Source organism: Trichechus manatus, unplaced genomic scaffold, assembly GCF_000243295.1.
Source record: "Trichechus manatus latirostris isolate Lorelei unplaced genomic scaffold, TriManLat1.0 scaffold00154, whole genome shotgun sequence".
Taxonomy (NCBI): Eukaryota; Metazoa; Chordata; class Mammalia; order Sirenia; family Trichechidae; genus Trichechus; species Trichechus manatus.
In genome coordinates, this window is record NW_004444090.1 from 1790060 (window position 1) to 1804608 (window position 14549).

General features: G+C 40.4%; 1 protein-coding gene across 2 annotated transcripts; it reads right to left on the reverse strand.

Annotated features, from left to right (window-relative positions):
- Positions 1 to 11139: 11139 nt before the first annotated feature.
- Positions 11140 to 14520, reverse strand: RWDD2A (RWD domain containing 2A). Of its 2 annotated transcripts, XM_023740409.1 has the most exons (3): positions 14264 to 14520; positions 13233 to 13572; positions 11140 to 12204 (listed from the first exon to the last, which is right to left on the reverse strand). In XM_023740409.1, exons 1-3 carry the CDS (start codon positions 14290 to 14292, stop codon positions 11527 to 11529), a joined length of 1047 nt encoding a protein of 348 aa, XP_023596177.1. In that variant the 5' UTR covers positions 14293 to 14520; the 3' UTR covers positions 11140 to 11526. The 2 variants fall into 2 exon arrangements, 1 of the variants encoding a protein (XP_023596177.1); XR_002825584.1 differs by lacking the exons at positions 11140 to 12204; positions 14264 to 14520 and adding an exon at positions 13722 to 13874 and having other exon boundaries at positions 12949 to 13572.
- Between the last annotated feature and the right edge of the window lie 29 nt (positions 14521 to 14549).

The following is a 14549-nucleotide window of genomic DNA, read 5'->3' on the forward strand; positions in this document are numbered from 1 at the left end:
AAACAAGGATCTTAGGAGTTAAGAGCAAGACTATGGGTCCCGCAGAAGATCAGTCCCTACTTGAGTGAACTGCCCTAATGTCTTTGGCTGGGTTCTCTAGAGAAGCAAAACCAGTAAAGCGTATAAATGTATATATAGAGAGATTTATATCATGGAAATGGCTCACACAGTTGTAGAGGCTGGAATGTCCCAAGTCTGAGGGGTCAGAATCGAGGCTTCTCCTGATTCATGTAGCCGCAGGGGCTGGCAAACCCAAGATTGGCAGGTCAGAGAGCAGGGCTCTTGCCCACAGTCTGCAAAGATCAGCGAATCCCAAGGTTGGCAGACAAGACATAAGCTGCTTGCTGAAGTCTCAAGAACCGGAGGTCAGACAAACAGAGCCAGCTGCAGGATCCAGAGCAAGTCAAAGCACAGAAGCCTTGCCAGAATGTCCACTTATATTTGATGCAGGCCACAACCCCAAGGAAACTCCCTTTCAACTGATTGGCTTCTCACAGCTTATCCCGTCATGGAGATGATCATATTTTATCAGATCTCATCATGGAAATGATCACAACAACATACAACTGCCAAACCACTGAGAATCATGGCTCAGCCAAGCTGACACATAACCTTAACCATCACACCTAATATCCCCTTGATTAGCTCAGGTAATTGAGAGTTCACTGTGTTATAGTAAACACACTTTTCTCTGAGTTTGGAGAAAATAGTTTTGTAACTACTTTTTCAATATCAGAAATTAACTTTGCATCAGACATTAAAATATTTTTATGACCATGACCATTCTAGGGGGAAGAGTAGTTGCAGCCCCAGAAATTCATGTTAATTTCAAGTTTTATTTTAAAAATTAGTCATTGTACTAATGAAAAAAATATTTTAATTCTTAAGCTCAGGTGCAAAAACATGTGCTATTTATTGATAGGGGAGTTTTCTGTTTTTGAAGTAATACTTTAAAGAGTATAAAATGTCCTTCAAGATAAACTACACTGTAAAATGATTTTATGGAAAGCTGAAGGTTACACAAATTGCTTAGGTGTGAGTAGAAAGGATAGGGTGTTTCTGAAGGTAACATTTAGTAAAGAGTGTCCTCAATATAGTTACTTGGAAAAGATACAGAATGCCTGTCTATTTCTTGTCTGTTTCAATGTTGTCTTATATTGCTAACTAAATGTATTTACCTATGCAAAACGATTTATTAAAGCACAGAAAAAGTGAATGAATAAAAGTATAGAATAATCATCTTAAAATATTGTTACATTTTGAAATTGTTAATGCTTGGTCTTGGAGGTCATATGACTAGGTATGAATTTTTAAAATATTCTTATAACTGCTAATTTCAGCAGAAACGTCATTCATTTAATATTGTATGTAATCAAATATATATGCTGGATACTATGATGAGTGAGACACTTGTCATCAAGGAAAGATAACGAAACAAGCATTCTTACTAGGTACCAAGTATTCTACATACATTATTTTATTTAATATAATCCTCAGAGTTAACTCATGAAGTAGATGTTTTAAGTAACATTCCAAGTCCAGAGATCTAATAAATGAAGGACTCACCAAAAACCCACTGCTGTCAAGTTGATTCCAACACATAGTGACCCTATAGGACAGAGTAGAACTGCCCCCATACGGTTTCCAAGGCTGTAATCTTTATAGAAGCAGACTGCCACATCTTTCTCTGGAGGAGTGGCTGGTGGGTTCAAACGCTGACCTTTCAGTTCGTGGCTGAGCACTTTAACCACTGCGCCACCAGGGCTCCTTTAAGTGAAGGAGATGGGCTTTAAGCACAGGTTTATCTTTCTTCTTAGTTCTATTTTCCTTTTACTACACTATAGAACAGTACTGTTCAATAGAAAAAAAGGTGAGCCACATAAATGTAAATTCAAATTTTCTAGTAGCTACATTAAAAATAAAATAGGTGAGTTTAATAGTGGTTACCAGGGGCTGGGTGGAGGGAAGGAATGGGGGTTATTACTGAAGGAGGTCCTGAGTTTCTTCTTGGGGTGATGTAAAACTTTTGGAAATGGGTAGTGGTGATGGTAGCACAACATGGTGAATGTGATTACTATCACTGGATTCTATGCCTTAAAAATAGTTAAAATGGCATTTTAAAATTTTAATATATATATATATATAACTTTTTGTTATGTATATTTTACCATAGTAAAATTTAAAAAACAGATGGAATTAATATTAATAATAGATTTTAAGTTCAATATATCCAAAATATTAGCATCTCAATATGTAAACAATATGAAAAATTATTAACCGTATTTTACATTCTTCTGTTCATAGTAAGTCTTCAAAATCTAGTGTGTATTTTACACTTACATTTCAGTTCAGTTCAGACTAGCACATTTCAAGTGTTCAATAGCGACGTCTGCCTAATAGCCACCATATTGGATAGTGCAGGTTGTGAAGAGACTGATATATACCAATAACTGTAATACTACATTGACAGGCATAATTTCCATGAGAACGGTTCAGCTTAAGTCTCTGGGAAATGTTTCCTCAAAACTATTTTGGTAAAGTGGCATAACAAAGTTTGTTAAGAAAATGTTCTGCATCCCACTTTGGTGAGTGGCGTCTGGGGTCTTCAGAGATACCAAGAGGCCATCTGAGATGCATCAATTGGTCCCAACCCACCTGGAATATAGGAGAATGAAGAACACCGTAGACACAAGGAAAGCGTTAGCCCAAGAGCCAGAAAGGGCCACAAAAACCAGAGACTTCATCAGCCTGAGACCAGAAGAACTAGATGGTGCCTGGCTATCACCAGTGACTACCCTGACAGGGAACACAACAGAGTCCCTGATGGGGCAGGAGAAGAGTGGTGTGCGGAACTCAAATTCTAGTAAAAAGACCAGACTTAGTGGTTTGATTGAGACTGGAGGGACCCTGGAAGACATGGCCCCCAGACTGTTAGCCCAAAACTAAAACCATTCCCAAGGCCAACTCTTCAGACAAAGATTAGACTGGACTATGGGACATAAAATGATACTTGTGAAGAGTGTGCTGCTTAGCTCAAGTAGATGCATGAGACTAAATGGGCAGCTCCTGTCCAGAGGTAAGATGAGAAGGCAGAAAGGGTCAGGAGCTGGTTGAACGGACACGGGAAAACCGGGGTGGTAAAAAGGAGTGTGCTGCCACAGTATAGGGGGAGCAACTAGGGTCACATAACAATGTATGTATAAATTTTCGTGTGAGAGACTAACCTGAATTGTAAACTTTCATTTAAAGCACAACAATAAAAAAAACTATCTTGGTAAATAATGACTCAATATAGTTGATTATTAAAAAAAAAAAAAAAATATGCCAGACACTCCTAAGCCAGCCATGAAAAGCCCAGGAAAAGAAAATTAATTTTTTTAAAACAATTTTTAATAGAATGCCCATTTGCTATTATCAGAGGAAATGCAAAAATGCAACTGGAGCACATGGCAGGAATAAATGATAAAACAGTAGTGGGAAGGGGCCAAGGAAGGCTTTAGGGAGGAAGAGATGTTCAAGTAGTAACCTGAAGTATTGAAAAAGGATATGTAGGAGCTAGCCAGGTGACGTGTGTGTGTGTGTGTGTGTGTAGGGAGAGGAGAAAAAAACATGCAAATGTCCCAAGAAGAGAGAGTGTAGTATATGAAGAACTGAAGTGAGATTGGTATGGTTACATAGAGTGCCAGTCAGAGTGGCTGGCAGTGGATCTAGAGAGAAAGGGAAAGGCTAGTTATTGAAAAGATTTATAAGGTGTGTAAAGGATTTTTGGCTTTATTATCCTAACTGAGCCAATGCAACAAAAAAGTAACTTTCTCAGGTTAATGCTTTAGTAATAATGAGCTCTGAATGGTGATACTTTCCTTCAGAAAGGATTAATGTTTGCTTCTGGCCAGTGGCTAGGCTAGAGGCAGTAATAGTTCCATATCACCATATCTAACAAGGTATTGAAATGAAAAGTTGAGATTCAGCCTGAAGAGTCAGCAGTTCAAACCCATCAGCTGCTCCTCTGGAGAAAGATGTGACAATCTGCTTCCTTAAAGATTTACAGCCTTGGGAACCCTATGGGACAGTTCTACTCTGTCTTATAGGGTCACTATGAGTCAGAATTGACTCGATGGCAGTGAGTTTGGTTATTGGTTCTTGACTCCTAGGAAATAACTCTTCTAGTGACAACTCAAAGCCTACGGGGTTTACAAGGACCTTTCTTGGGAATTCCAATATTTATCCCCTCCTCCCCCAAAGTTGTGACTCTATTGAAAGCAATGCTCGCATCATTATCTAGTGTAGTCAGTTGGGAGGGAAAGTCCTTCCATTTTGTAATGCCACCATCTTCATCATGATCCTCCAAAATCACCAAGAAAGGGGACAAGAAAGCATGCAGGCTCATGCAGGCGTTTTATGGCAAGTCATCTCTACTGACATTCCACTGGCTAACAGTCATGTGGTCCCAATGGTATAGCAAGACAGACTGAGATGTGTAGCTTTTCTGTGGCCTTGGGTATATAAAATGAGGCAGATTTGATGAATACGTAGCATTGTCTCTGCCACAAAGCCAAATCAGTTGACTTTGAGGAGATAACCTTAGATAACATGAGTGGAGCCTTATCCAATCAGTTGAAAACCTGAAAAGCAAAAACTGAGGTTTCTCGGAAAAGAAGAGTTTCTGCTACAAGACTGCATCATTACCTCCTGACTGAGTTGCCGGCCTGCACTACAAATTTCAGACTTGTCAGCCTCCTCAGTTACATAAGCCAATTCTTAAATCTGTTGGTGTATATGTATATCTGTGTCTTATCCTATTCTATTTCTGGAGAATGCTGACTAATATAGTAATGGAGATGAAATAGAAAAATAATAAAAATAATTGATTAATCCAAAAGGCAGAAAGGAGGAACCAAGAACAGAAATGAACAGCTTTACCTTCTGGGATAAATATAAAACAAATAGCAAGATGGTAGACTTAAACACAACTTTATCAGTAATTATGCTAAACGCAAATGAGCTGAACACTCCAATTTCAAAGCAAAGATTGTCGCTGGATTTAAAAAATAAAGAGACCCAACTATGTGCTGTTTATAGAACATATACTTTAAATATAATGACACAGAAAGGTTGAAAATAAAATGATTGAAAAAGAGAATCTCATACAAACTGTAAGTCTATGAAAACTAGTGTGGCTGTATTAATATCAGACAAAGTACACTTCCTGACAAGGCATATTACCAGAGATAGTAATAAAAGGGTTAATCATCAGAAGACATGACATCTGATTGGGTATGCTCTTAATAAAATAGCTTCAAAATACATGGAGCAGAAACTGACAGAAATAAAAGGTAAACTGACAAATCCACAATAATAGTTGGATATTTGAACTTACCTCTCTCCAAAACTGAAAAAATAATGGCCAGATATAATTAAATCAGTTTGCAAAAGGAAACCAAAGAGGGACATTCCTCTAACAGATACTTACATATACATCAAAGTCATGAGAACAGGAGGTTCAGAGATGGACCCTGAATATGTGAGAACTTAATGAGTAAAGGTACCACTACAAATTAATGGTTAAACAACAGTGTTGACCAAGAAAGAGTAGGACCCACAATTTGGAATAGGGATCTATGGGTAGGGGGATTCGGAGGACTCAGCACATTCTAACAAGAGTGCCCAGGTTGAGCACTGAAAGTCTCGTACCCCGGGACACCTCTCAGACCTGGACAAACTACGACAGTTGACACGTCTTCCCTTGTTAACAAAAGCAGGAGCTCTTCCTGTGTAAGGAGGTTATTACTGCCTTGCTTTGAAGATTCTGTAATAACTTCATCTGAGGGTGCAAAGGGAAGCCAATTAACCTCATGTTCCTCCCATATTTCTTCTCATTATCGCTACACACATAAAACCAGAGTCCAACATGGGGAGGGCCTGTGGTGGTTACAATTATAAAGGCAAACTCAGGAGGAGAAGATTCACACACCAAAAAGAATTCTAGACTTTGCTCATTTGTCTTGGCAACAACCTGAGGAAAAATGTATGGGATTCTCAGAATGATAGACCAAGAAGAGAGAAACAGAATTTTGGATTAGGCAGAATTGATTGATATGGGTGCACTTGCCACAAATTCTGGATTCATTGTGCTGCCTTGAGCAGCTGGAAGGGACGCCACTGGCTGGTTCAGGTGATTGACTGTAACGTGGACCTAATAATGGCTGACATTAAATGAAATTGAGAACAAAAACATTTCTTGGAATAAGAGAGGAATTCATAGACGTACAAAGAGGAATGTTGGAGTGTATTTCTGGTGTGCAATCTGACCTTCCTAATCCTAATGATCCCCTGCATCTTCTGTAAGGATTTATCAGTGGCCCTCTTTTCACGAGGGCTTCCAACCTGTTCAAATTGGTTCCTCCATGGCTAACAACGTGAAATCGGAACAGACCCAAATTTTTAAAATTTGAGTGAAACAGAAGGATAACTGGAACAGGAAAAATTACGAGTCAGAGCTCTGGAATGGGAGACTCGGAAGAGGCGTATTGAGCTCTTTCAGGAGCCTGATGTGTGAGATTGGATTATCAGCAGGACTGCGGAGAGGAACACACATGTAAACCAGCGCAGCCGGCCACCATCTTTGAGCAGGACATGGCTGTTTCTGCTTCTGCTGAGAATCTGACCAAGAGATTTGGGTGCTATGTGACTCGTAAGTTCCCCTTGCTTTCTAAGAGAGAGAGAGATTAACTGTCTTAACAGGGTTTGACCTGTAAGTTTTTCCGTTCTGGTTATGGTTCTGTTTCACCCACATTTTAAAAATTCAGATTCATTCGGGTTTCCCTTCATCAACCATGACTGAACTGGGCAGAACCGTTTTGAAGCCCTGCTTTTCACTAAGGTCTTGAGAAATATATTGGTGAGGAGAATACTAGCATCCATGAAAAGAGTTTTAATGTGGCTCTTCTGTCTAAACTGGGAGGCTTATGGAGAATACTATGGTTAAAATGGGCTTCAATGGAGATATCAGAATCTTAGGATTGATAGAGGCCTAACAGCAGCACTTTGTAGCAATTAACTATTAGAGACAAGGTAGATATTGTTCTAATAGTAAGCAGGTACAGTGTAATAAGAATAGTTTGGTTTACAGGAATCTTTGGGGCCAGTTAATCACAGGGCCCCAAGGCCTGAAATGTTGTCCAAAAATTTAACAACCATGACAGCACTTGACCAAGAAAAATAGATGCTGCTGTAAACAACTGATACAGCCAGTTCAGACCAGCTGAAATCAGTCTTACTTAGGACAAAATTGGTGGGCAGCCTACTTAGGTCCTACTTGATATGTATAACAACAATAGCAGAAAGGTCTGCCTGCAGCCACCAGGATAGAGTGCCAGGGCCCTTACCAAATTCCCACACCGAGATATGAATGAAAGGAAGATAAAGATCCCTAAAGTGAAGAATTCTGCAATAATATCATAAGTATATTCCAAAATCTTCCTTTCCATTTACTAGGATTAACAATACACTGCAGAAAGGAAGCTACTAGACTTTTGGGAAATCATCTGACAACAGCTCTGAATGAATATAAATTTCTAGGGTCTCTGACACCATTGTGATCTATGGAACGAAGTGGGTGCTATAGGAATGAAGAAATAAATGGGATTTTAACTCAAGTCTGTGTCATGGCAGATCCAGTGGCATTCTGAAGCTACCCTTGTTATTTTCCCAGTTCCTGAGTGAAGAGTTAAAATTGATTTCCTTGTCAGCAAGGGCAATATCCCCACAATGGATCCCTGCTACATAAATAAAGGGTTATTCTGGTAGGAAGTACCAAGTGGTTTTTAATAGAATTAAAACACTCAAAAGGATGACTTGCAGAGAAAGTCCCATCATTAAAAGTTTTAAAAGTAGCAGGGGTGTTAATTCTTATCACATTTGGATTTAACATGATTGGCTGCTAACCAAAAAGTCAGCAGTTCGAATCCACCAGCTGCTCCTTGGAAACTCTATGGGGCAGTTCTACTCTGTCCTATAGGGTGGCTATGAGTCGGAATCAACTCAATAGCAATGGGTTTGGTTTGGTTGGTTTTGTTATGTGATAGCACATATTCACATGTTCATAAACTTAATCAGATGATGATTCCAACTGTAGCTGCTGTCAGACAAATTCTCTTTCCTGGAGCAAATCAGTAGGTAGCTATTGGTTTGATCAATGCTTCCCCACTCCCCCTGCTTTTTATTCTCATAATAGAGAGCATCTGAAGCAGTTTGTTCACTCTCTCAATAAGCAGCAATACACTTGATTGCCATTTTTCATTGTTACGTTAACGCTCTTTGTGCCAGAATATAATCCTTATTAAAAGACCTTGATCATCTTACCATCATGCTGGCCAACACACTGATAATACGACTGATAAGGCACATGCATGCCATAGGGCGGAAGAAAAACCCAATGAAAGCACTAGAGGCTGCCAGCTCAGTCACGTTTTCTCTGGTGCAAGTTGAGATGTTCCCTCCAAAGTGAAGAACAAATTTTGTGCTTTGTTTGTCCTACCACTAAGGAGAACTTCGATATGTGGTGAGCTTCTTTGAATACTGGGTGTGCTGCTCCACCCTATTTACGGGTTGATCCAAATGCTTTGACTGGGCTGAGGAAAAGAGTTCTTTCCAGCTGGTCTAGGCTCCAGTGAAAGTAGTTTCACCACGTGGACCTCATAAGGGAGATCCAATGGGCTCAGAGTTTCTCTTGAAAATCAGGATTCTGTATGGAACCATGATTATTTAGCAAAATCATGAACTCTTTGGAAAATAACTACTCTTTTTGCTTATTACTGGGCTACTTGAGATAAAAGAAAATGAAAGAGAATTGTCCTATTCAAGAGGCTTCTGTGAAGACCTCAGATAGGCAACCTCCAAGCCTTCTCAAGTTCTGAGTTGGGATGGCATGTAAGCAGTCATATACGGAGAGTCGAGTTCACAGGCAACATATTTCTGATCTCATACAGGGATGTTTAGTGGTTCCTGTATTATGGTCTGTTGGCTCATCGTGTATGTATACGTTCATGCACGTATATGCACATGGGGAGGAGGTTATATGTTCTCCTATCAGGTGGCGAAGAAAACCATCAGTCAAGGCTGAAGTTTGAGTTATATATGTATATATTTTTTCTATAAAATCTATACTTCTCCCATAATTAATGTCTATTATCAATACGTCTGAGAGGGGGGAGACAGGTATCGCCACATGCTCATATTGGGAATGTAAAAGTAGGTTCTGAAAAATTATCAAAAATTGGTCCAGAATACTGTTTGGGGTAATCGGTATGTTCTATATTTTGACTAGGTGGTTAAAAAAAAAGAAAAAATTGCCGTCAAGTCGATTCCAACTCATAGCAACCCTATAGGACAGAATAGAACTGCCCCAAGGAGTAGCTGGTGGATTTGAACTGCTGACCTTTTGGTTAGCAGACAAGCTGTTAACTACTATACCACCAGGGCTTTGCTGCATTTGTAAAAACTCACCAGACTATACATTTAAAATGAGCACATTTTGTTGTATGTAAAATATTCCTCAATAAGTTAATTAATAAAAGTTTTTTGGCAAAAAAAAAAAAATTGTTCCAGAAGCAGCATCTTATAAGTTCTTAAACTAGAATTTATTCCCATTGTTTATAGTTATGTGAATAATCTATTTTTGTTACATATTTTGTTCTTTAAGTTTCTTTACATTTCTATAGATACTTTAGTCCAAAAATAAAATAAAATAAACCTCTATGAGGTTGGTGAATGGCACATATTGTCTCCTTTCAAAGAAAAAAAGTTAATGGAGTTAAACCTGTTTAACGACTTATGAATTCTAACTATACTTATTGAGTCTTGGAGAAATGATATGGAAAAATGACTCCTATATTATATTGTTTCTAGTCATGGTAAACATTGAGAAATGAGTCTTTGGAATGTAAGTAATATTTTTTCCCTTTGTGTATAGGTAAAGTGTGGGGCCCCAACTTGAGTCCTTGCCCCCTTGAAGGCTAGGGTTAAGACACCAATGCACAAACTGGATGATACCACAGGGCAGGCCCAAGGAGAGCCTTGTCTTGAAGGTCTGAGTTGTGTCCTAAAAGGAAGCCCATTCTGAGCCAAGAAAGCAGGCAGGACATGGTAGACCCAGTTCCAAAGCCTAATGGTAAGAGAGTGAGGTGAGACTCTGATTAGTATGGTGTCTGCTGGTCAGTTATGTACTCTACCTCGCTGAATGATACACATCTGTATCCTAGACACAGCATGTACTGTTTCATCAATTCTATAAACTCCTGAGGCACACACAGCACTGTTTTGGCATCCTTCCAAAAGGCAATAGTTTAAAATGGGGAGCTAGGCATTCCCCTCCAGGTTACTAAATCCCAACACTCAGTTCTGGCATTCTGAGTGTCTGGGACATCAATGCAGTGCCCGACTGAACTGGTAGGGGACCCAGCAGGAGAATGAAATGCTCCGTGGGAAAAGGCAGCAGTAGCTAAGGAGAGACCATTGAAACCAGAGAAAGTCATGGAGACGCTGCCAGAAATTCAAGGGGAAGGATGGGTTCTTTGTAATGAAAAGGTACGGCAAGAGCTACTTAACTAAGGGTTTTTATCATAAAATAAGCTATTTGAGTTCTCTCATTTGCGGAAAGGCTAGAAAAACCCGTGGAGCTTGGAATTTTCAGAAGAGATGGCAGTGACATCACCAAAATGTAGAGTTTGATTATTTTTCCCAATAAGGTGATGATGCACAGCGATCCCTGCTGGTCCCCTTTCAACACTTCTTGCCTTAGGCAGTAAGGTACACTGGCACACGAGCCAAGGTGGGACGAAATCAGGGGAACACTTTGTAGACAAGCCTTTTTTTTTTTTTTTCCTTTTTGTAGCTAAGGACTGAACTAAGAATACTGGTATCATTATCCTTAGTATCATTAACCAAGTGACATAACTAGCCCAGACACAGCACCATGTGTCATATTCATTACTCATGTGACTTTATCACTACGAATCACTGTGATTCTTCTGCCATTACAGATAGGGGCTAGTTTTGCTAAAAAACTCAAAATAGGGGTTTAAAATTTTATGTAAGAAGTTCTCTCTCTGTGTGTTCTCATTTTAAACTAAATCTAGAATTCATTGCCAGTAATCAAAGAAAATCTGGTCTGTCACTTGTGCACTAGCATCATGATAGGGAGAAATGTTATTTGTATTTGTGAATTTGTAACTGCAATTTGATTTTTGACATTAATTGTGGGCTTTGGACTTCTCTTTAATCAATCAGCTTCACTAGTTAAACTGATAGTTTTTATTAACTTACAATAAGTAGTTTTCATATAATTTAACAAGAACGTGGAGGTAACATCACAATTGCACTGTTGTAAAGTTAAAAGGTCTGTTTCACTATTAGGTGAAAATTCTGAAGCTAGATTTCTCACAGAGGATGCTAAACTGCCACCTGCCCTTTTATTTTGGTCTTATTAACAGAAACACTTAGTGAAATTACAAGCTTCTTAGTAGCCTCCTAGGATTCCAAATTTTTGCTTTCAATACCAAATAATATCTGAAAAACATGCTCGCTTTTATGCTTTCTGAGAAATTCTAAGAACTGGCCCAGATTCATGTGATAGTCATTCCTTAATCCATAGTCACCATGGGCTTCAAGGAGTAATTCTTCAAAAGAATGGAAAAGGCGTAGATCTTCCCCATTTCCTTCAGTTTCGATACTTTCAGCATGCTTACAGGAAATGTGTTTCCAATTGGGATACCTAATTGTGTGCCAGAATTCCTCACAGTGCTCTTTGAAGCCCTCTACGCAGATTATACCAGGCTTTCCTGTCATGAAAAACCCAGTCACATCTAACCTTTTCCCAACATCCAAAATCTTCTTCCTTAGGTCCTGCTGATATATATGGTGGCTGTAGATCCACATTCGGAGGAATGTGTTCTTGACTTGCTTTACTTGTGCAGATGGTTCATGAACGAGCTTTTTGTTCAAGACATAGGATGCGCTATTGTCCTGTATCCACTGAATTGCTGCACATACACAGAGCTCACCTTGATCAAAAGTCTCTATATAAGAAGTGAGACTTTTGTTGAGAAGTAGCTGCTGTTGCCTGTCAAGCTCAGATGCCCGTCCAAACAGCTGCAGCGCTGCATAGGGGTAGCTGTGAGGCATGGTTACTTGCAAATCAATTTTCACCTTAAAATAAAAATCAAATATGTAAGCACCATAAAATCATGTTAGTTTATCAACGGGAACTACTTTTGATAAATGTAATAGTTATTGCTACTACTATTAGCTATGTGTCAGACACTGTACTAAGCACTTTATATTTTATGCGATCATCCTTTCAAATATCGATTGAATACCTACCATGTGCCAGGTACCCTGTGCTGGGATAAAGAAGTGAAGAAGCTATACACTATTTCTGCCCTTCATGAAGTCTATAGTCTAGTAGAGGAGATAGAAACCAAGCAAATAATTACACCCATCAAATATTTAATTCCAGTTGTGAGAAGCATTACCATGTAAAGGTACTAGGTTCCATGGAAATGTGTAACCAGAGGAACTGAATCCAGTCTGGGGAACCCGGAAGGCACCTCTGAGGGAATGGCAATTGAAAGATAAATAGGAAATAGGTAAAAAGGTGATTTTCAAATGTCCAGTCCACATGGTACCTATGTTATAGTAATGTTGCTGGAAATAAAGGCATCAGATAAAGCTGAAGGCAGATTCATTTTTAGTGTTCAGATTTTGTATAGTTGTTTTCTGTTACAGTGCCATTAAAGAAACATTCATTCACTCACTAAAAGCAGTTTTGCAAAAGGCAAAATTTAGATTTGTGAAAATTACCATGATATATGTATAAGCTAGTCCATGCTACAACAGTTGGATTGGTAGAAACTGGATGTATGAACAGAATAATAACGGTAATCTAAGACTGTGAGATGTTTTTAATAAAAATACTAGACGCATTTGATAAAAATGTATACATATTTATATAAAACCCAGAATACCTACTGAAACGAATTTACAGGACATCTCATACTTTGCATTGTATGCTGCAGCTTTTGTCGTTTTAAAAGAAAAAAGGAAATATATTTTGCTTTCAAACAAGTAAAAGAAATACTATACATCTGGAATATTCTCTATTTGTGTCCTGGCCAGGAAGCTCCCGTCCCAGGCATTTCGGTTAGGCAACGCTTAAAACAATTCAGGGCACCCACCTTGGGCTCCTCAATCTGGAGTGTAATCACAAATTCGATTTTTGGTGGCAGGGCCTCCCTTTTGCCTTCCAAGTATCTCTTTACATGCGTCAAGGCATTTACATCTTCAAGCTTTATTTCTCCTCGGTTAGGAAACATAGAAAACAACATTTCCATCTCCAGTAGCTGAAGCTGAAGGCATTCTTTCACTGAAGCCGACATGTTGCCTGGATCAACGTTTCCGGAAGCCTGAGAAACTCCCAGGGGTACTGGGTTTGTCAACGTCAGCGGCGTCCAGCGAAATTTCCCGAAGGTACCTTTTACGTGGCAGCAGTTCTGCTGGAGCGTTTTGCAGCAAGAGCTATGGGCACAAATCGGGACAATTACACCCTTCTGCTTTGTCTCCTGACCCCAAAATCTAATACACAAGCATTCCTTTGAGATACTTGTTAAAGAACGGATTCCCAGCCTCCCGCCCCCACCGCCCCACCCCGACACAGGAATTTTCACTTTCAACAGATGTCCTAAATTATTCCGTTGTATGTGGTCTGCATGAGTCGGAGTCAACTGGACGGCAGCGGGGTTGGTTGTTTTTTTGGTATGTGGTCGGCAAACAATAGTAGTAGATGCTCTGCAAGCTGGGGCTCTGCCCGGTTCCGAATCCCACCCAGGTCCCAGGCTCGGGCGGAGCTAAACGTTGCGGAAGGGCAGCCCAGCCACGCGCGCCCCGCTGCCCCCAACGCCTCTAGCCGGCGCGGACCAGTCACAGCCCCTTGGTCCCAGCGCCGCGGGTTCCTTCGGGGAGGGCCTTCCCACCTTTGCCAGGAGCCACACCCGCCTGGCAGCATGACAGGAGGGCGGGACAACGTGCAACCACGTGGCCTCTACTGTGAGGGGTCCAGAAGAGGGGACATAGAGGTAAATAAAGGAAATGACGTTTCTTGCGAGCTCAAGGGGAGACGTGGCCCGGGAAGGCTTCCCGGAGTTAAAGATTTGGGAGATGAACCTCGAAAATCAAAAGGGGGGTGAGGGAAAGCCAGGATGGTGCTCACTGTGGCCGAGACTCCAAATCAGGGCTCATTTACCCCACGCAGGACCACGGCTGCCTGCCTACTCCTAAGGCCCAAGTTTAGAGGCAGAAGCTGCGTATCTGCCGGCGGCAGTGCTATAACGGCCCCCGACCCTCAGCCCCATCCCCGGTCCACTGCGGGGTGGTTCGCCGTACAGCCCCAGGCATCACCCTTCCAGGTCATTCAATGGAAACAGCCACAGAGCACACGCAGAAGCGGAACCTCAGTTCCGCACGCGCGCTTGGCGCGTGACGGGCAAGGAGGACTT

Bases quoted from the DNA above. Each gene is read 5' to 3' on its own strand.
- RWDD2A (XM_023740409.1), bottom strand. From the start codon at position 14,292: ATGAGCCCTGATTTGGAGTCTCGGCCACA. The intron at 13,573-14,263 runs GTGAGCACCATC...TTGTGCCCATAG, and splicing joins GATTTGGAGTCTCGGCCACA to CTCTTGCTGCAAAACGCTCC. The intron at 12,205-13,232 runs GTGGGTGCCCTG...TTTTATTTTAAG, and splicing joins TCCAGATTGAGGAGCCCAAG to GTGAAAATTGATTTGCAAGT.